Source organism: Maniola jurtina, chromosome 1, assembly GCF_905333055.1.
Source record: "Maniola jurtina chromosome 1, ilManJurt1.1, whole genome shotgun sequence".
NCBI lineage: Eukaryota > Metazoa > Arthropoda > Insecta > Lepidoptera > Nymphalidae > Maniola > Maniola jurtina.
This window is the reverse complement of record NC_060029.1, coordinates 6,981,406-7,004,691: the sequence shown is the minus strand read 5'-3', so window position 1 is coordinate 7,004,691 and position 23,286 is coordinate 6,981,406. Positions and strand designations below refer to the sequence as shown.

At 35.5% G+C, this 23,286-nt stretch overlaps 1 protein-coding gene across 3 annotated transcripts; it reads left to right on the top strand.

Moving 5' to 3' along the window:
- Positions 1-519: 519 nt before the first annotated feature.
- On the top strand, positions 520-22,825 carry LOC123879458 (probable nuclear hormone receptor HR38). Of its 3 annotated transcripts, XR_006799024.1 has the most exons (5): positions 520-715; positions 17,976-18,052; positions 18,326-19,757; positions 20,236-21,832; positions 21,866-22,825. XR_006799024.1 is itself a non-coding variant. In XM_045927195.1 (4 exons), exons 1-4 carry the CDS (start codon positions 616-618, stop codon positions 20,493-20,495), a joined length of 1,869 nt encoding a protein of 622 aa, XP_045783151.1. In that variant the 5' UTR covers positions 520-615; the 3' UTR covers positions 20,496-22,825. The 3 variants fall into 3 exon arrangements, 2 of the variants coding, with proteins under 2 accessions (XP_045783151.1, XP_045783271.1); XM_045927195.1 differs by having other exon boundaries at positions 20,236-22,825; XM_045927315.1 differs by having other exon boundaries at positions 520-901; positions 20,236-22,825.
- Positions 22,826-23,286: the final 461 nt, after the last annotated feature.

Below are 23,286 nucleotides of genomic sequence, written 5' to 3'. Positions count from 1 at the left end.
TTTCACTTTGTTTCACTACATATAATTAGATATTTTCTATTTAGTCGCATATGTACAAGATAAAAGCTATTTCATACAATGTTCTAGAACCTACGCACTGATTCTGGTCTGATCAAACCTGTAAAGGAAAACAAATAAGAAAAGCTTACCTACCTTCACACTGAACGAAGCTTTTAGTAACTTGAGTATACCTACTGTGATTATTTTGATAAACGTAACAAACCCCATAGAAATGAACACGGGGCACGTGTTTGACCGTGAAAACGTGATAGATGGCACCCATGGAACGTAGCGGGCGGCGGTGGCTGTGGCAGCGGTTGCGGCGCGGGCGTACGAAAGCTCCGTACTAGCGATGCCGTTAGCGCAGGTTCGGGCGGGCGGCGAGGCACGAGGCGGCGGGCGGACTGTGGGAGGTACCGTTAGTGACGTCACCACTATGACGTCGCAGTCGTGACGTCAGGCGCGGCGATATAGCCACCAGCCTCGGCGGCGGCGGCCTCAGTATCGCACCGACCGTCCGCCAGCGCGTATACTTTCGCGCGCCCCTTCGCGATCTCCTCTTACCGACTGACTGTGAGTGAGTGCGCGTGCAGTGAGTGCAATGTGCTCGGCCGCATGAGGATCCTGCTTAGCGAACTGGGACTCTCTGGCGCGTGCCTCGGTCTGACCCTGGAGTCGCGCGCCGATTCTCTGGATCCTGACAAGCCAGCGCCAGGTCAGCGCCCGCTCCACCATCCGCGTCCTTCCAATTCTGTGTTTATTTTCGCTTTCGTTGTGTAGAACCTCTGGGTGCGTAGACTTTGTGTGGAACTGTCGTGAAAATGGCCATAGGCTAGAATGCGAGGTGCGTTGCTGACGCCCTCCAGCCAACACTGTGGCCTAAGACAATTCCTTAGCACACGTACGTAACATTTTTATTTTATTTTGTTTTGTTTACTTATTTTATCTTTAAACTATGTTACCTACTTATTGTCATTTAAATTTTAATTTGCCTTGTACAGTGTAAGTTTAATTATACTTTATTTTTGTAACCGTTCATCCCAGCTTCCTGTTGAAAAACACTAGTCATAAGTACATTTTTCCATTTTATCAAGTACAACAAAAAGCATTTTTCCTTTCAGAAATGAATAATTATTTATTAATCGTAGAACGCATTATTATTACTTAATCGATCATAGAGATTTATAAATATTATCAGAGCAGGTTTTACAGACGAGCTCACAGTTACCTAGTGACCCATAAAAATGTGGGTAGGTGTAACCTATTGTCCACAGTAACAGGAGTCCGGCAAATCTGATCAAATTTATCGATTTCCCTTTCAAGCATTCCCAACATAAACTCTAATCGTATCTAATTAAAGTATCTAAATAAAATTAGGTAATCAAATAGTTTTTATCTTCGAGCCTAGACAATATTTGGAGAAATCACATTTAAATACAGAACTAAAGTCTATTAACTTTTTCTAGAAACATAATGTTTAAACTTTTATTAAGTAAAAATTAAAGTAACCTAATAGCAGTTCCAAATTACCACCACTTCAGTGTGTTTTTCTAGTGCCAAAGGCATAACGGATGTCTTTTAACAGATGCAATCGGCCTATCGGCAACCGTTAAAAGACGTATAGCAATATTCCCAAATTATTTAAGAGTAGTTCTTTTTAAAATTTATATTATACTTAACTATTAGTGATTAAATGGAGATTTTTAAAAAATATCAAACAGACCTTTAATGAAAATTATTCATATCACAAAACTTCAATACATAATTCGATAAATATAGGTAAAAGGTATTAAGTACGAACGTACCTACTCGTATACCTCAACTCAAAGAAAAAAATAACAAGAAGGTGATCAAAAACTATAGCTCTACATCACGAATAGAGCCTTTTTATTAAAACACTCATCAGCAGGCAAACTTCCGGGTTTTTGCAAGTACTTATTAGTTGTCTCCTTATGCGTACCAATCATTAGCAAAAATAGCCTTAAGGCTCAATATTTGTTTATGCAAAAATCTACTGTCTATGTAGGCTTAAGATGTTCAAGAATGACGAAATATTTCAACATATCACCACGCCGCCGCCGCTCGCCGATCTGAGAAGACATACTCCTACCTATGCCCCTTTGTGTTTTATATTTAAAATAATAATATAACATCCTAATAATCAACTATCCGAAGATAAACAGTTCGTAGTTAGGTACGTTATTTATCCTAGATGATTCCACAATTTTTTGTTATTACCACAACGCAAAAAAGTTAATAGTAATGAATAAATAAGCATTAAATATTTAATCAGAACCAAAATAGACGGTGCCCACTGCTTTTCTAGGTCTAACTGTCAAAGGATCATTATCGAAAAGGCTTAAAACGATTTTAAATAAATTTTGTAATTTGCAAGCAATATTTACAAGAAGTGAGTTAATCAAACTTTGACTTGTAGTGCAGCAAAATTAATATTGTTTTTGTCATAATTGCAAGTTAGGTAACGCCAGTATAGTAATATGGGATGCTTATGTCGCGATCGCCTCCGGAGCCGATGGCCTCAGCCGAGTTGCCTTCCACTTGCCCAATAGCTTGTCGCAACCGGCAGACGTTGCACCTGCCACTATGAGATGTGCCTCCGCAAATTGCCAATGATCGCATAATGCCATATTCGTATCACAATCCCAATACGAACGTTTTCGGATCGATTAGCCCAGTTTTATTAATGTTTCAAACATATAATATTGGCAAAAAACGATTGAAGACCTTGCTGTGCTGGAAAATTCATAAAATCGTCACATAATAATTATCTCAATTAAAACAACTAGCTGATAATTAAAAACTGAGATGAAAAACGATTCTGCCACAGTGTAGAATAAGCCTTACAAATGCGGAGGCCAGATAGCAGTCGCAAAAAGTGTAATTTCCCAAACCTAAAGTTGTCATACGAAATACATACAACACGATGTAACAGCAGGAAAATTCGAGTATAGGTATATCTAAATGATTCAATCGTACAGAATCTTGCTGGGTGTAGAGTCATAAAACTTTTACCATTCACTATTTCACGTCCTCCTAAGTGATAAACAATTATTATGAACACTAAACAAACACCGGTTTTCGAGAGAATCCGCACAGCAAAACATCGCTTTCACTTTTGTTATCACCTGATAACTGGCAGACATGAAATGAAATGTATTACACAAATATTGGCGATTTTTATTAATGTGCAACTTAAAAAGTGACTCTATAAAATTAATAGGAAAAATAAAATACATTCATACACGTTTCATTCAACAAATTTTTGTGGCCGTCTAATGTTTACTACCTAGGTATATTTTCTTTATTAAGAACGGGAAGATGAATGATAATTAAGCCACAAAAACCGTTTTTAGCCCGTGTATTTTCTTTGATTGTAATTGTTCGGCTAAAAGTACCCAGAATTACTTATTTTCAGATATAGGATATGTCAGTTATCTGAAAAAAAGAACGGATAAATAAAGGATACGATATTTTAGTTTCAACGGGTAGGCTTTCACAAAAAATAAAAAAGGTAGTTTCTGAAAACATTTTCAGAAGCGTGGTAGACAACTTGGCATGAAACATCTGTTATGTATATGTATGGCTACGATTATCTCTCGAAAGCTTTTGGGAAAGCAAGGGAGCACCAGTCAGTTTAGAAAGCTTTATATTATGAGGGATAGGGACGCAACGATAAGGCACGCTATCGCCAGCTGTAGTGACGTCAGAATGGAATAAAATCGCACTCCCGTTTTACGTCACACGCCACCCCAGGGTAAACTATTTATGGATTATTGTATGTATCAGAAAAGCATAGAGTTTTAAATATAATGATATTTGAGATCTTTTCGTTGTATTATCCCGATATTTTCTGCACATCCCGAACTTTTGACAATTCTTCTTCAATTATAAAACGCGCTCAAAGCTTTTTGAAGTAAAAGTCAAATAGGTGAGCGCCACTATGAAACGCTTGATTACAAATTGTATGTAATGAATGATTTTTTGCTTGGTTTATTTTAAACTTTCCTATAACTTAATCAATATTACGTACTCAGGGTTGAGACTCGTGAATCAGAGTATAGAGTAATGAGTAGTTTATATAAGTGTATCTAGGTACATACTATAATCAATGTTTTATATTAAAAGTATGATGAATTCGTTCTGTCTCACACCAAAAACAATATTAATAATGATGTGGAAATTGGAAAAAATGTTAATTCTCCTTATTTACATAATATTAACTGTTATAATTATCTTAGGGGATTTTATTACTTATGGGGTAAGGGATGGGTAAAGCAGCAAATATTGGCAAACGTTTTGTACTACAAAAAGGAGTAATTCGAGCAAATTACAATTTAAGGCTTGAAGTAGCCTCTTAACATAACAACATTATAATTTTTGTGAGATAAAAATTCTTAGTTACAAAATTATCGCCGATCTACACGATAGGCAAACTGGAAATCGGAAAAGCCTCGTAACTCCTGCGCTCCGCCTCAAGAAAGTCCGAAAGTTATATTTGTGGCAGTGAGCATAATCTAATTCAATCGCACAGCCAATTTTTGACTTGCCTTTAAAAAGTTTAAAAAATCTATTAAAAGGATGCTCATGAAAAAAGCATATACCTATTATACAAATTAGGTAGGTACTTATCTATGTACATGATAAAGAATGAGGATTTAACGCCCCGACACCCCGGAGCGCTCTCAGGAGATGGAGAAGGAGGAGGAAGGCCCGTCGCGATGTGATTGAAGGACAAACTAACAAACAAATACAGTTTCATATTTATTATATGAGTAATATTTCACATTTATTATAACAGTGGCTAATATTTTACGCCCAATACATATTAGATATTAGTACAGTTTATGATATAATATATCAAAACTATCTGATTCATTTACTTAATTAAATCAAGCGCCAAGCGGCAATGCAACAACTGCGGCTCATTGAAGCCTAAAAGCCCCTTCACACTAGCGATGAGAATCGGTCTCATACATAAGTAAAGCCGTTGCGTCTGTCATGTGGCACGGAATCGTGCGGCGTCGCGCAGACGCAGCGTGATCACGTTATAGTTCCGGTAGTCATTAACAAAATCGGTTCCGATGAAGAAACTTGGCTTTGATATTAAAAAGAAAATTATTACGAAAACGAAAGAGTAAAAACAATAAAATGCTGTGATTGGGGTGCTGTAGGGGGGGACGCTTGAGCGCTGGATAGCCAGGTTGTGATTCTTTGCGCAAAAACGAGCATATCCTTCTGTCACTAGATGAGGCAAATGATAATAATTAATTGAATCGTCATGGCCTCAGGGTCTCCACGACAAACTTTATTGAAAGAAAATACTAAAGGTTCTAATAGAAACAGCTGAAGCTGGTTAAAATTACCTCCAGTGGAAAATCCGCAGCAGCCTATTGCATATTTTTAGCTTTACTTTTCATACGGCTCTAGCGTTTTCTGTAGCGGAATTACGTCACAGAGTCTAAAAATACCCGGGTGGCGTGGAAAAGCGGCAGTAAAGGGGGTGTCGTGGCAGGCGCGAGCGGCCTCGGCCTCCGATCGAGCGACGCCCGTGACGTCATGCGCCGCGTTACGTCACGCATCGACCCGCCCCGCTTCAAGGACGCCCTTGCTTGCCGGCTACCGACTTCCTTAAACTTGTTACTTCATATTACACCCAGTCGAGCCTTCGGACTCTAAGGTTACAGCCACGCTGAAAAGTTTCCTGAAACCTCAAAGTAAGCAACTCGTAGATATATTTTATGATATTCTTTTAAAATCCTAAAAGTAGGCTTTTTTAAACTAGCAGTTATCTTAAAACCCAAAAGTATAATAATTTTGTTTAATATGACCTAAGATATGACCCAATCAAAGCAAGAACATGAAAATTCTCTAGCTTTCCGCGCAATCTACTGTACTACTACTGTATAATATACCGTAACATAATACACCGAAATTTTATATTATATTTTATATTTTTAAATTATATAAAAAATATAAAAATTTTAAATTTTATATTTTAAATTTTATATTAATAACTAGTTTAGTTTTTGAGACAGCCCCCGTCACAAAAATGGTCTAAAAAAATGACGGCCCCCATTTCCTTAAAAAACTAAAAATATATTCGTACTTCACTCAATTAGCTCTACAAAAACCGGCCAAGTGCAAGTCAGACTCGCGCACTGAGGGTGTACGGAACCCTCAGTGCGGGTATTTATTCCAACATTTTGCACGATAAATCAAAAACTATTATGCATAAAAATAAAAATAAAATAGTATAGTAGTAGTAATAGTAAAAAAGTAATAGGGCTCAGTTTTTACCCTTTGGGTACGGAACCCTAAAAAAGACGAAATCAACCAGTTCTGTCGAATTTACTTGATGTTATTTTTCATGAACCAGTTTAACTTTGGTTTATTTATAAACTGTCCATGAACGTTAGCGAAAACAAATATTAAGTATTTTCGATAATTACGAGTATTTATTTATTATTAACTTAGTAATTGTATGGCCGCCTAACTACCAGCTCTTCGATGGAATTGTTTACAAGTCAATGTTATTATTACTCTCGGATCTTTTAATCAGTTCTAGAGATTTCCAACATCTTGCATTTAGCGAAAATAAAAATATTGTATAACGTTTCTACTCTTGTTTCCTTCTAACCTTCTCTTTTACTCCTCTCACAAAAGCAAGATTTAAAAAAAGCAACTAGTCAGCGCGCGGTACAGAGTTTCCTATTAATTCGGTCATGGTAAAAATTCACACGCTTCAAATTATTTATTACTGATTCAATGCGAAGATCGTAATTATAATGTAATAAATAAATACGTAAATCTCTTAGATTATGTCACTCTGTCCTAAATAAAAGGACGAGCTTTTAAAAACGTATTAGTGCCAAGGTATTGCTGCGTGCAAATGCAAGAACTAGACTGAATAGTGCATTAGCTACATGAATAACTTGGCTAGGTAATATTAAACGTATTCTTTTATTATAATATGGCCAATTTTTTAGGGTTCCGTACCTCAAAAGGAAAAACGGAACCCTTATAGGATCACTTTGTTGTCTGTCTGTCTGCCAAGAAACCTATAAGGTACTTTCCGTTGACCTAGAATCATGAAATTTGGGAGGTAACATATTTAAAAAAAAACTGTTTAAAAAAATAGATGACCAAATATAAAATAAAATAAAAATATCAAAGTATCAAAATCAAGTCGATTCACTCATTTTGACGCAGCTGTGTGCGTCTGGGCAGTGTACTTATGTAGTAGTGCAATTTTGATACCTATTCATTTTGCAAAGACGTCCTTAAAGCACAAGTACAGGAATAAATCTGAAAACCACGAATTTGTGGTTACATCATTAAAAAAAATTAAAATGTGTTTTAATTTTTAAAGTAAGATAACTATACCAAATGAGGTATCATAAGAAATACATCGATGTATGAAAGGGCTTTACCTGTACATTTTAAAACAGATTTTTATTTATTTTTGTGAATAATAGTTTTTGATTTATCATGCAAAATGTTGGAAAAAATACACGAGTACGGAACTCGCACTTGGCCGGTTTTATTTTATGAAAAAAAAAAAAAAAAACAAAATAAAATAATAAAAAATAAGAGTCAAGCCATAGTCAAGAATTCAAACAAGTGTAAAATAAAACTGGGCAGCTCGCCTGTGATATTGATTGCCTACTCAGATCATCAAAATTCTAAGACATTATTTAGATAAAACCAGTTTTGTTAATTATTATTCTTGCATAATATTTTCGCTCCAAAAATATGATAGTATACTAGCAGAAGCCTTCGATATCTTGTACGGAAATTTTGTGATAATCGAATTAACTACCGATATTATATGTAAAAAAGAAGTAGATAGGTTACCTACACTGTGACGTATGCCTTCCAAAATGAAGCCGTCGCATTTGGTTTTCATATTTTGTAGTGTTTCTTCTACTCTTATGCGTTTTGTATCTTTTGTCTTACTCATCAGAGTCTTCTGTCTTACGCATATACACATGTACCTATACATATCATAATATGAAAGTATCTATGGTTTAATGACATTGGGTTTAACTGTGACTTTACATAGCGTGCACGGATCTCCTCTCAGAATGAGAAGAGTTTAGGCTATATATGGATTGACAGACTTCGCAAATCTTTGAGAATATTATGGATAACTCTCAGGCATACAGGTTCGCTCACAATAATTTTTATCACCGTTAAAGCAAATAATATTAATTGCCTAAAACGCACATGACTCCGAAAAGTCAGAGTGCGATTGCGAACCCCGGAACTCCCGAACCGGGCGGAGGTGGATGTCTTTTAATCACTAGGCTGTCTCCGCTGTTAAATAAAAATGATATTTGCTTAACAATAACTAACAACCCATATTTATGTAATCGGCTGGATTACATAGACACGTTTCGTATAAAACTAAAAATCAAGAAAATCAAACAAGTTTTCGCTTATCAAGTTCTTAGATGATTAGAAACATGAATAAATTCAAATTTATTTTTCCACAGTTTATAGTGTTCTTATATACCCACACAGAACTTTAGAGGCAGGCAGACATCAAGGTCGCTATTAATAAAGCTTAAAAAATTACTTTAACGTTTTATTTAATATTTGAACATTATTTTTATGACATCCATTATTTTGTAATTGATTTGATAGTTTTGAAATGATTGTTTGAATATATGTAATTGTAAATCAGTTTTATAGCATTGAACAAAAATTCAATTTTAAGAACGGAATAATCACGAAAATTGAAAAAAAATAAAAGAGAGAATTGAAGAAAAATAAAAGAGCCTTAATTATTCTGTAATTTTTCGAAATTACTACAATTCGATTCGCGTGATGGCAACGACCCGCGGTGACAACGTATCCAACGCAGCGCACGGTCACGTTACGCACGTTGACTTAGCTTATAACTAGTATATGAAAATGTTTGTGATAGCGTCCACTGCAACCAACGAATACGTTTTGCATGAATACGTGGGTATTGACGTCATTCCTAGACGCATGGCGGGTGGTCTGCTTGGTTAGGAAACCCACGCAGCTCAACTATGTTCTACCATATTTTTAATTATAATTATAACCTTGCGCTTGTCTGTAATCACACTAAAAAGTAGAAGATGATGCAGCCTTAGGTGGGGCGCGAATGTTTCGACGGCATTCCACATTCCACAAGGTCCTTTCCTCAAGGTGCATCAATTTGAACGGTGCTGCACTACAGTTGTACATAGCCATGGGTCAATATTGGTGTATAGGTTGTGCTGCTGTGGAAACTGGAAACGTAGACCCACGCTGCTTAGCAAACGAGCACATGCAGCTAAAATGCGCCGCAAGCCCGTGCACAGCGTGCGTAGTAAAGGGACCAGCACCTTAAAGGCGGTCACATACGCGTGCACCGTTGCCGTTGCGCTTTTTTTTTTGTTGCAGTTTCTTATTTCAAATTCTTTGTGATGCTGCAGCATCACAAATCGCACACACTTACGCACGCACTTAGTGTGACCTTTTGCTGTGCAGTTGTCACTTTATAGATCCGAGCCTACTTACTGCAAAGTAGGAAAAGCTACGGTTTGCTATAATTCTGCTTTAAACATTTACTTAATGACGTGTTAAGTGGCGCCTCCTATATAGAATTATTTAACGATACCCGCTGCCCATTTGACCGGTTTTATACAAAGTTATGCATGTTATGGAAATAGTTCGATAATTTTAATAAATTGTTTAACAAACTAATCAGTAACGGCCTTATAACTTGTATCGCTATGTCATTGCGCTCATTTAAGTAAGAGATCTATGTATATTCCAATCAACAACATCGTAGAATATAAATAGATGTTCAAAAAAAATTTCCTAAGATTGTAGATTCTTTTTTTTTTAATATCTATTCGAAACCAAGTTCCAAAAAGGCGGAGGTTTTTTGAAACATTAAAAATATACTTATTGTAAAGTTTTGTAAATAAGAACATCTTGGCCATTCAAGTCAGATATAAGTAAATCAACTTCAAAAAACAAAGATTTTATGCAAGAGTCTAGCTTACGAGTATATTAAAACATTTTTAGCATTTTTATACTCTAGTAATAAGCAACAGCTGCTCAAAATTCTGAATCGATGTACATCTACATACATTTATTTCCGACCATAATGACGATTTTATAGTGCCAAAAAAAATTGTTGTGAAGCATCCAAAAAAGACTATTTAAACAAAGCATTGAATTGGAATATGTATCTTGGGAACCCAATGATAGATTACTTGTCCACCTACACACAAACTGCACAAAGTTTCTATTCATTCTCTACGCAAAGTAGATTTAACATGAATGACTACTCTAACACAATAAAAAACTTCGATCTCTAAAGATTAGATTCTTGTATAAAATGAAGTGCAAAAAGAGATAATATTTGATTATTTTCAAGATAATATTAACTGTTGTTATATCTACCTTGACCACCAACTCTTGATTTGTGAGTTTTCCGCCCCAGCTATGGCTGTGACAATTTATGATTACTTAATTAATTAATTATAATTATTATGTGATACTCAATTATAAGATGATGTCCAACATCCTAATCAACGTGGATTTAGGATGTATTAAAAATCTTGTGGGAACTCTTTAATTTCTTGCGATAAAAAGTAGCCTGTCACTCGTTTTTAGCTATACAACGTCATTGCAAAAAATCACGTCGATTCGTGGTTCCGTTGCAGCGTGTGTAAAAACAAAACACTTTCGCATTTATAATATTACTAGTGAAGTATTGATTTCATGGATTTGGTGGTAATCATTATACAACGAAAGTTCACGAATAAGGCTTGGTATAGTAATTGCACTAACAAATGATACTATACGTTACTGAAAAGTAACGTAGTAGGTATACGTTACTGTAATAATGTAAAAGATGTCTAGAGTGACGTATGTGAACTTTTACAGTATTATTTGGCTGGAATAATACGCTGGCGCCCATGTCCGCGTCACATAAAGTTTGACGTCACTACGCCGCGCCGCCCGCCCGCCCCGGCTCTGCAACACAGCTGACCGCCCAACTACCACCCCGTAGATAAACGTAAAGATATTACTAAAAAGTAGTTAAAAATATGACGTGCTTCGTTCCTATCAGTAATTGAGGCTAAATTGATGTTCTACACCTTTTACAATTCAACACATTATTATATTATTGTATACTGGGCGGTTTTCCGTCTTTGAATGTTATAATATAGACGGGTAAAGAAAATGAATGATATAAATTGTAATATTTTTATAAATTGAGTACAATATTTAAATAGTACCTAATGTAGAATAATCTAGGTTTTGAATGCTATTAGGTAACTATTTATTTTAGGACTATGATATGACTAGGTATTACGTGAACACTTATTATGTATTTCAAATACTAAATGTTATGAATATTGCAAACAAAATCCAGTTTTATGTGTGCCTCTACCACATAATATAAGAAGTTTCTCTGAATTGGATCATTTTGTATTATAAGTTAATATTTATGTTAACTTGTTAGCCTTGAAAACGTTCTCCATTAAATAACATTTTTAACACAAATTCATTTATTCAATATGGGAGTGTAAACTTATTTGGTTTATTCATGAATACTCATTATAAATCACCTATCTTAAAGTTATATAAGTCTATCGTTTAAAGTAATTTACGAGTATATCCTAACGCTAAATATGATATTACATTCGATAACATTATCTTTATCGTAATTCGAAGAGTTATTTGAATTATGCAAGGCATTGTATTTATTTAAAAATGTTTGAATACATAATGCACATTGATGATTACTTACTTAGGTACATAATATAATAAAGTCAACAACGACACAACGACAGTAGCATTTGTGCAAGTTTATTATGTAACGTTTTTACTACAGCGCCACATACATTTTTCTTTTTCCATACCACCATATAAAGCCATCTATCGGAAAATTATTGCATCAGAAACAGAAAGGTTTTCCACGAAATGCACTACCTACAGCACAACCCTCACAAGAGGGTGTTTTACCTCTTGTGAGGATTTTGAGGGTTGCCCATAGATGACATTACTAATCTAAGAGCTATAATAATAATTACTCGATGATTGCTGCGACTTCGTCGGCGTGTTTTTTAAAAATTCCGAAGGATTCTTCGATTTTCCTGGATAAAAATAAGCCTATATTCGTCTTCGGGATGCAGGCCATCTCTACCTTTCATACTAATCGGTTAAACGGATGGGCTTTTTTAAAATCCCGTGGGAAATAATTAATTTTCCGGGATAAAAAGTAGTCCATGTCCGTACTCAGGATGCAAGCTACGAGTATCTATGTACCTACCAAACGTAATAAAATTGCTTACCTTAAAGTATCGGTCAATAAATGATTAGGTAGGTACCTAAACTGTTAGGTAGCTTTTTCGTACATCTCAACTTCTTCTGTCTTATTGGGTCTTTTCTTAGTAACACAAATTCGAGTTTGCAATCGTGTTCGTGATCGATAACACGTTTTAATACCATCTAGCTCTTTAAAAAAGTGTCCAAATGCAATACACCTTATATTGCATTTAGATAAAGAATTTAAAAACAAAAAGAAACATTGATAATATTTTTTGTAACTATAAAAACCAATACGTGCCTATAAATACATTTAAACTCCCAAATAAGAACATGCAGGAAGTAAAAATCACGTGGCGGACTTGTTTAAAACACCGATTCGTAAGACAAGATATGTAATTTATTGGATTGGATTATTCTGTACCTACACAGAAACAACCGGCCAAGTACGAGTCAGACTCGCGCACCGAGGGTTTCGCACTCGGGTATTTTTCCGACATTTTGCATGATAAATCAAACACCATTATGCATAAAAATAAATAAAAATCTGTTTTAGAATGTACAGGTAAAGCCCTTTCATACTATGATACCTCACTTGATATAGGTATCTTACTTTGAAAATTGAAGATACTAATTATTTGTTCATGGACACATTTTAATTTTCTTTTTGTAATAGGTTTACTTAACCACAAATTAATGGTTTTCGGATTTTTTCCTTTACTTGTGCTTTAAGACCTACCTATCTGCTAAATTTCATGATTCTAGATCAATGGGAAGTACCCTATAGGTTTTCTTGACAGACACGACAGACGCACAGACGGACAGATGGGCAGATAGACAGACAGACAGACAGCAAAGCGATCCTACAAGGGTTCCGTTTTTCCTTTTGAGGTACGGAACCCTAAAAAGATTAAAAAGCTGAAATATATACCACTACGGTCAGCGGCGCATATCCTGGAAAAACAGTATCTGCCCCTAGAGCGCATTTTACCTTCGATACCTAGGTACATCGTTATTATTAGGTAAGTATGTGAATTTGTGAATGTTCACAAGATGATGTTTCATCATTTATGACTAAGTGTAGAGTGTACGACTAGAGTAAGTGATTTTTTGGTAATCTGAGCGAATGCAGAGTTCGTTGTTGGAACCTTATTCTAAATTTCCATGGGAAAAGCAACCAGTCCAATTCGTTACTAATTCAACCCAACATTAAACGTGGGTCGTAAGTAAGTAACATCAATTAATTCTACTACTACTAAGTACTCTACTACTAAGTAGTATCAATTAATTTTAGAAATGTTATCTAGAATCTGTCTAGTAAACACCAATAGTGAGAAAGCTTTAAAAAAATTTGATCGTGTATCCTTGTGTAGGTAGGTATAGTGTAAGTATTTTTATAATATTTACCTATGGTGACTGCTTAACATAACTTTTTTTGCATGAGAGCTTTGTAACAGCTGGCAATGGACTTCTTTTACGAAAAAGGCCCACTTGGGACTCTGACAAATTAAATCGTTTTAGCTGAAAAATTGTTTCCTCATTATATATAGGTATATTATATAGGTAACTAAAATAAAAGTTATTCATGTTGAGTTACCTTACGGATAGCGTTACTATACCCATATTGAAAATCAAAAAAAGGTAAAAGGAAGTAGGTACGTGTTATTATACTTACTCAGATGTAGAAATCAGAATAGACGAAACAAAGTGGACAAGGAAAACCTAATTCCAACGCAGCAGTAGGTATCAATCAATATGCAACACTGTCTAGATTTAAAATTTTAATTTCAAACTGGTTTTTATATTTTACATACGATTTTCAACAATATTTTAGCACGACGTTAGATTTGCTAAATAGCAAATATTGGAAATACTCACCAACAATAATCCTACATAAAACCTCTTATTACTAAGATGGTCGCGGGATTGAACGTTTTCAAGCTGATTTATTTGCAGTTTGTGTAATTGGACTTATTGGGGTTTATCTTTGAACCGGACTTACCTACTTGGAATACCCTACCCTACACTATATCTAAGTATTTGATTCGTGAAGTTACTGTCCACCCAACCGCCACCCTTCCTTTGTCAACGAACTTCGTGTTCTTAACTCCTCAATTTTGATGATGTTACAATAAAACTGTTTTTTTTTTTTTTTTACTTGTTTCTCCTATACCTATACATACTACTATAAAGGGTGGTCAAAAAGTCGTGGATCAAACGCAATAGGGAGATAGAGGAGGTCATTTCCAGCAAAAAAAAAAAATTCTACAGCATGGCCATATTTAAATTGCCCTAAAAGTTATGAATATTTTTGGATTTTTTAACAAAATACCAAATTCTCTTACAATTACACCAATTAAAAAAAAATGTGATAAAAAACAACAAAACAAACGATGTTGTGTCATTACTAGATGTATCAGCACTACAAACCTTCTATTGAGGCTCTGGCTGCCAAATTAGAAGAGCAATTAATTTTTTTCCAAAACTTTTAATGCGTTACCAAAAATTAAGTGTCACTTTAAAAGCGCACTGTGAAAAAAAAATGTACTACGGAAAAATGACCCTGTATTAGAAAAACTTGCTGATTTAATGCCAATTCAAATGAGGTATAATACATTACTCTTTGTTTCGTAATTCTGGTATTATAATCGTTTTTTCATGTCAAGGTGCAAATTTCAGTAGATTAGTTTAATTCAAAATAATTTTGAAGATTATCATGCTGCTAGTTAAACTGCTAGTTTTTTGTACGTTGAATTGCTAGAAACATCACTGTGCTTGTCACACTTAAAATTTGTGAAAATAACAGAAACTCTTCACTACCACCACGTGCCAGAACTACCCAGAACGCCCGTCTTGCAAGTAGTTCATCTTTTCTAGGAAACAAAAGGATAAAGAAACTATCCTTATTTCAACAATGCAAATAGGAAGGATAATTAGTTTGAAAGAGAGGCATAGTTTTTTTTTTCACAGTGCGCTTTTAAAGTGACACTTAATTTTTGGTAACGCATTAAAAGTTTTGGAAAAAAATTAATTGCTCTTCTAATTTGGCAGCCAGAGCCTCAATAGAAGGTTTGTAGTGCTGATACATTATCTAGTAATGACACAACATCGTTTGTTTTGTTGTTTTTTTATCACATTTTTTTTAATTAGTGTAATTGTAAGAGAATTTGGTATTTTGTTAAAAAACCCAAAAATATTCATAACTTTTAGGGCAATTTAAATATGGCCATGCTGTAGAATTTTTTTTTGCTGGAAATGACCTCCTCTATCTCCCTATTGCGTTTGATCCACGACTTTTTGACCACCCTGTATATCTACTTACGAAAAAAAATTATTCGATCTGTAAACAATTTTTCCTTCTAAAGGTACAGAGCTTTGCTAGGTATTATGCAACTTTAAAGATACAAAGCTTGGTCAAGATTGTTCTGGAGGCGAGCCTATATCAAAACTAATAATTAAGGCTTACTTGCATTCGTATCTACATAATATAGTAGGTAAATATGAGTCACTTAACCCAGTAACCTGTTTATTTTAAAAACAACACAAACTATTTATAAGTTTTATCGAAATGGATAAAGAATTACAATGGAGTAGACTAGGAAGCAACGTGGTATGAATACCCAAATTAAAGAACTAAGTAAATAGGTATTGTATTCTGACTCATTAAGTAAAGATTTTGCTTAGATAAAATTGTTATTACCTATACGTAATCAAGTCACATGTGAAATACAGCTTTTCAAATTTTCACAAACTTAAAATAAAGTAAGTGAAGTAATGTAGGTAAGTAGGTAATACTAGCGTACTCCGTAGTACTTCCCTTACAAACGTAATTTGGTTCACATTTGAATATTAATCAATCATGCGGTGGTGGTAGTGGGCTGGCTCATTTTTTGCGCAACGTATCAGCCTGGCTGTCCAGCGCGTGAATGCAGCCAATATTCTTGGTATCATTTTAGGGGAGCATAATTTGTACCTACGTGTTTAGATAAAGCTAGTTTATGTATTTATGTAATATTTCCAATAAAAAAGTCAAAAAATTAAAAAATGACAATTTTGAAATTGAATTTGTTAGTTTATTACTTGTTTACACCGCAACTGTGCAACCGAGTGTAACTTTGGCACAGAGGAGATAGCTTTTACATCCGCCCAAAGAAATCCATACTTATTATGGTATCTACTTCCCGGGTTTCCCGCCCCGGGAAATCAATTTTTATCTCGGATTTTTATAAAAATGTACCTAAATGAAATTATGGGCAACAGCACTATTTTAAGTTTCACCCTCCAACGAGTTGTCGCTTCCATGAACAGGGCTCTTAAGCTAGTTATCAACAGAGTAGGTACTTACGTAGGTACAGTTTAATTTTTAATATGTTTGGATACCTATCAATAAATTATTTATAACTAGACTAGATAGTGTCGGCAACTTCGTCCGCGACGACTTAATTTTCTTAAAAATCTCCTGGGATGAAAAGTAGTCTATGCTCCGGTATGCAAGCTTTCTTTGTCAGACGTCGAAATCGTTTAAACGGATGAACCATGATAATATGTACCAAATGGGGTATTATATCAAAAGGCTTTACACATTCTAATACTGATTTTTATTTATTTTCATGCATAATAGTTTTTGATTTATCATGTAAAAATGGTGGAAAAAATACCCGAGTACGGAACCCTCGGTGCACGAGTTGACTCGCACTCGGCCGGTTTTATAGTATTAAGTAAGTAGGTATGGATGAGTAGGTAAGTAGCTAAATATTTTAAATAAGTTTCTTTTTGTATAACGACTTTTCAACGTAAAATATTTACCTACCTACTCGTACTTCCTACTACAAGTCTTTTAGGTATGTACATAAAATAGTTATTAGGCAATAGCTGCCTATTTAAATAATGCGAAGTAAAATTTATTTCAGCCATGAATAAATTAATAAGAAAATATAATAATTCACGTTTTGTCTATAACTTAATAAGACCGAAATTAATGGTTCTTAGCATAATAGAAACTGCAAATGCCAGTGATTTCATAACCTCCCAAGGGAGCCATCGCCTTTTCGCCCTAAAAATTTTCAAATGAATTTGCTAATTCATTTTAAATCTTAAACAAATCACATAAGGCTGAAAATATTTTTACGAAGGTTCTAGTTACACCGTTTTAGAAAGATCTAGTTAAGGTGTATACATAGGATTCAATTTTCGGGGCGTGGCGAATCAAGCACCGTGACACAATGTATTCAAACCGGCAATATTTGGCTGACAAAACTGCCGTATAAATTAGAAGACCTTTCTTTTTTGGCGTCATTGCTTATCACGAGAGGGTAGCGTTCGGTCATCAGTTCAACCCCGCGAAAGATATCGAATCATCAATTACGTGTGCTCGTGTTTAAGTAGGAATCAAAGTATGTTCGCCGAGGGTAAATATAAATGATGCATGGCTTGTATAGCGTGATAGTTCAAAGTCTGGTGCCGTCAACACGCCGGCGTCTTCCGGTGCAGTCCCAAACAACCCTCTAGTCACTACCCAACTGTTACACTTATTGCTAACAGACCCTGATAAAAGAGGAACATGTAATTTTGTTTTGTTACGTACTTACCTATCTATCTAATAAGTATCAAAAAATGTTACATGTTTTATTAAAAGTAATTATCTTTTGTTTTAGGGCCGAGCGCCATAGAACCGCGCTCGCCAAGCGCTTTCACGCCTAACTCGTCCAGCATGCTACTGCTGCAAACACACGTAAGTATTCAGACATTCATCATTTTATAAGTAGCTATTAAAATGTTAGAATTGGTTACTAAACGTTCAGTTTTTTTTTTGATGTACATAATTGAATAAAAAAATGACCGATGATTAGAACACCTGCACAATAAACAGGCGGTCTCAATATAAAAGTCATTGCTAAGCGATTGATACCAAAGGCGCGCTATTGGTGCGTCGTTACCGCCCCTGTCAACGTTCCGCCTACCGTATGTATAACGCCTTAACTATTGATTTTTTTTTTCATTACAGAGCAACTACGGTTCGTCCTTCACTGATTTATTATCGCCTCAATATCAAGAAGACTCTTCTGAAATCTTAGAAGAAAATTTAGATCCATTCCCAGACGTAGAATTTCACGCACCGATACTGCCTGAAGTAAAATCTCAGCGTGCGACTCCAGTGAGTGAAACTCCATCGCCTACTCTCGGGCCAGCTTTGCCCAGTTTTGAAGAAACATACTCAGTTCGCTACGCAAAACAAGAAATGGCAGAATTCGGGATCAAGATGGACGAAGACTGCTATAACGTTAGCGCATACTCCCATCAAGGACATACATCAACACAATTATTATATCAATATCATCAACCATCATTACCTTATGTTCCATCGCCTTACTACGCACCCGCTCAGCCGTGCTCCCCGACGTTCGACACTGGTGGCGTTACAAATACTCAAGAGGCTTATTCATTGCCACCATTTCCTAGTACAGTGGATTTACATATATCTTCAGACCAAGGTGCGAGACAACGAAGGTCATCCTTGCCGGTCCAGAGATCGGAATCTAGTAGTTCTAACGAAAGTCCCAAATTACACGGTAGTAGAGTTCACTGTATGCAAGCATCAACACCGAGCTCCGCGTCTAGCTCGCCTGGCGGGACTCAGCAGGACAACGCGGGCTCTCGAGCAGCGCCACAGTCGCCGAGTCAGCTTTGTGCTGTTTGTGGAGATACTGCTGCATGCCAACATTACGGCGTACGAACTTGTGAGGGATGCAAAGGATTTTTCAAAAGGACTGTCCAAAAAGGTTCCAAATACGTATGTTTAGCTGAAAAATCGTGTCCAGTGGATAAGAGAAGAAGAAACAGGTGTCAATTTTGTCGGTTTCAAAAGTGTCTTGCTGTAGGAATGGTGAAAGAGGTTGTGCGGACTGACTCGCTTAAAGGTAGACGAGGAAGATTACCCTCTAAACCAAAATGCCCTCAAGAGTCACCGCCGAGTCCACCGATTTCTTTAATAACAGCATTAGTCAGAGCTCATGTTGATACATCTCCTGATTTTGGCAATCTTGATTATTCACAATATAGAGAGCCAAATCCGATGGAGCCACCTATTTCGGATGTAGAAGTAATCCAACAATTTTATTCGTTACTGACGACGTCTATCGATATGATAAAAATTTTCGCCGAAAAAGTACCAGGTTTTGGAGAGCTTTGCCCTGAAGACCGAGAACAACTTTTTGCATCGGCACGCCTTGAATTATTCGTTTTACGACTTGCCTATCGTACTCGCCCCGAGGACACTAAACTCACCTTCTGCAACGGATTGGTCCTAGATAAACGACAATGCCAGAGGTCTTTTGGAGACTGGTTGCACGCTGTACTTGATTTTAGTAATACCCTGCACTCTATGGATATTGACATCTCTACTTTTGCCTGCCTCTGTGCATTGACGCTTATAACAGGTTAGTACGTCCTCAAATCTCTTTTTCTCTGCTATTCAGTCTGCTCGAATTTTAACTTTTATTGCTCCCATCACTTTACTAGGAAATGAAAAAAAATATCTCCAATTATTTTTCAGCTAAGAGCCAATTGAAACAGGCTCAATATCATTTTTTAATCATGTAAATTTTTATTCTTGATCAATACAATAATCAACTGCGAAATATATTGCTTCGCTTGTTTGGAAGCAATACAAATGTTAATTTCGTTTAATTTAAGTTTTAAAACTTTCCTACCGACATATTTTATTCACTAGGCTACGAAATTTCAATACCTTTAAGATAATGACCCATATTTATCAAAATAATCGATTGCAAACAGCAGCGTTTCCACCCTGAATATCAAATTAACTATGTTTCTAAAATAAATCTTAAATACGCCCTGAAAAGAGATTATTATTGATATAATAATAATAATCATCACATTTTCTTTTGTCCTCAGAGAGACATGGCCTGAAAGAGCCAAACCGAGTTGAACATTTACAAATGAAGATAATCGGATGTCTGCGCGCTCACATGCCTTGCGGCGGGAACACCAACGCAGCAGGCGCGCCGCATTTCAGCCGCGTGCTCGGCGCGCTGCCCGAGCTGCGCTCGCTCTCCGTGCAAGGGCTCCAGCGAATCTTCTACCTGAAGCTTGAAGACTTAGTGCCAGCGCCGCCTCTTATCGAAAACATGTTTCGTGCCAGCCTGCCCTTCTAAGCATTTCGGTTTTCCCTTTATTGACATCCCGAGGACCACACCCGCCTTCACGACGCATTCTCTTCAGTCTAAAGCCGACTCCGTTATTTTTATAAACGTATACTTAGATTAAAAATATTTTTCTAGAGAGTAGTAAAGGACTCGATCTCCGCGGAATCGGTTTATGCTTGTTGTATGAATTAATAATTAATTATGGTATTCATTATAATTAATTTTAAGTAAGAAAACAATCTTACCGTGTAGGAACTTTGTCCAAGTTTGCTGGACGCTTAGCTCATAAGCTTAATTTATTGTAAATGTATATATATTTGTGTGATTCTGTTTTATCTTGTAAAGGTATCTAAATATTTAGTAGTCTGCATTTAAGTTACCGCTCGTAATCAATGGCATCTCGTCGTACAAAATATTCCTACGTTATTTACTTGTGTATTATTAAATAAGAAAAATCTAGTCACAAGACTTACAAATGTTAAAAATTTGGCTCGTAAACACCGAATTTTATAGAAAATTTATGAATAATTAAGATATTTGTTGATATAATGAGTGTAAGTGAAAGAAATGTGGATTGCAAGCCTCGCGAGGGAGCGCTTCGTGCGTGGACTACGCGACGGGCTCGAAGCTCGACCCAGGTCGTAAAGATGGAAGTTACCTTTTAGGCTTAAATTATTTTATAAAACTATTTCATAGAATGTTAATGTGAATTGTTAAAATAATAATATACATGTAAGGTCAGAGAAAAAGTTCAGCATCCCTATTATAGACTCCCAACTCCAACGTGTCTTAAAAAGTACCTTCTTAGATAGGTAGCTTAGAAATTTTCTTTGTAAACATTACTAAAATATTACCGTAGTAGTAGTCACGTAAAACATATCAAAATACTTACTTATTTATATAGTGTGACCGTAAATGCTATATGTGGCTATATTTCGTGCTAAGTATAAAAGATATAAATGCCCATAAGTAAATCGCATAAAAATCCAATTGGACCAATATGCTAAATAAAATATAAACGATTTGTTGAAAATAGCTTAAAGCACTTATATTTATAATATTAATAAAATTTTAAGGATGTCAGTGAATGAAATTCACGTTACAGTTTAATATTAGATACTAAATAAGTATTGTCTACAAAATTAAATTATTTTAACTTAAACAAAATATTGGAACTATAAATGTCATAAATCAACTAGGTATCGCCCGTGACTTCGACCGACTCCGCGTGGATTTAGGTTTTTTTTAAATATTCCCTGAGAACTCTTTTATTTTTCGAGATGAAAAGTACCCTATGTCTGTTTCCGGGATGCAAGCTATCACTGTACCAAATTTAATCCTATTCGGTTAATCATTCTGTCCCATCCGGCTGTGAAAAGGTAACAGACAGACAGACAGTTATACTTTCGTATTTATAATATTGGTATTCGGTATTTAAATATACCGCCAGCAAAAGCTCTTCGTACCTATGTACCTACCTGAAACATTATTATACCTACCTAGTTGTAAAACTGAGTAGGATAAGACGCATGAAAATGTTGTTATCATACCTACCTATGTACCACATTATTTATATATTTTATAAAGAATGCTGTACATAATTGTGCTGAACTTTTTGCTCGTAGAACCAGGGCTCCTTAATATGTATTAGTTAATTTTATAGATTTATAGGAATGAATACCTAACAAATTGTCCCTTCTAATGGTTCACTATGACGCGATCTTTAAAATTATCATCAAACTGTACGAATCAGATGCCTACCTACTTCTTAAAAATCCTCAAAGAAAATCAGTGTCCTGATTATCGTGAATTTATGAATTAAAATTAATGCAAAATACCTAATATCCTTTCCTAGCTTTAGCAACAATAAACTTGGTTGTGCTTTCATATCAATACCTAAAAAAATAAGAATTTAGTGTTTAATAGATAAGTGTTCTGATGAAAGTATTATTTATAAACTAATCTTCTGACTTAAGTAACTCAAATAACGAGTATAATACAAAATATTATCCTTACTGGTTAAAATACCTAAAATCATCACGAAATTTTGTTATGTCCAACTTTCATTTCATTTTGCAAATTTCGTCTTAGACCCTCATTTATTTATTAAAGTAGGTAAGCTCTGAAATTAAAGGAGAATATTAATTTCGATATTGATGTAGATCTTATAGACTTACATTTCTAAAGTAATATTTGTGCGTTTCATTAACTTACGACTTCAATTGCATTTCTTTTATCTTGACATAGATTGATGTGCTTTTGTTATAGGTACCTATGTTATACATTTTCTTTGTAAATATTTCGTCACAATTATACTGGCGCGTCAGCGTTACTGAACATTTGGTCTTTTTTATTCACCCTTTACCTACTTATTCGAAATTTTAATCAACTTAGAATCCCTCCAAATAAATATTATGCCTTACAATGCAAAGGCAGCCTTAGCTGTCTTGATCAACTCGTCTCCGGCCCACTACTGAGAACGGGTCTCCTCTCAGAATGAGAAGGGTTTGGGCTATAGTCTGCCACGCGCGCTGGCCCAGTGCAGATTGACAGACTTCATACACCTTTGAGAACATAATTGAGAACTCTCAGGCATGCAGGATTCCTCACGATGTTTTTGTTCACCGTTAAATCAAGTTATATATTTACATATTGCATAAAACGCATGTAACTCCGAAAGATAGTGGTGTGTGCCCGAGATCGCAACCCCGCCCTCACAATTAGAAGGCAGACTTTTTATAAGGAACCACTAGGATATCACCGTTTTGAGTTTTCGTACATCGTTCTATTTACGTAGGTA

Coding starts and splice junctions, on each gene's coding strand:
- LOC123879458 (XM_045927195.1), top strand. CDS start 616: ATGAGGATCCTGCTTAGCGAACTGGGACTCTCTGGCGCGTGCCTCGGT. Junction 716..17,975: donor TCCTGACAAGCCAGCGCCAG/GTCAGCGCCCGC, acceptor CTTTTGTTTTAG/GGCCGAGCGCCATAGAACCG. Junction 18,053..18,325: donor TGCTACTGCTGCAAACACAC/GTAAGTATTCAG, acceptor TTTTCATTACAG/AGCAACTACGGTTCGTCCTT.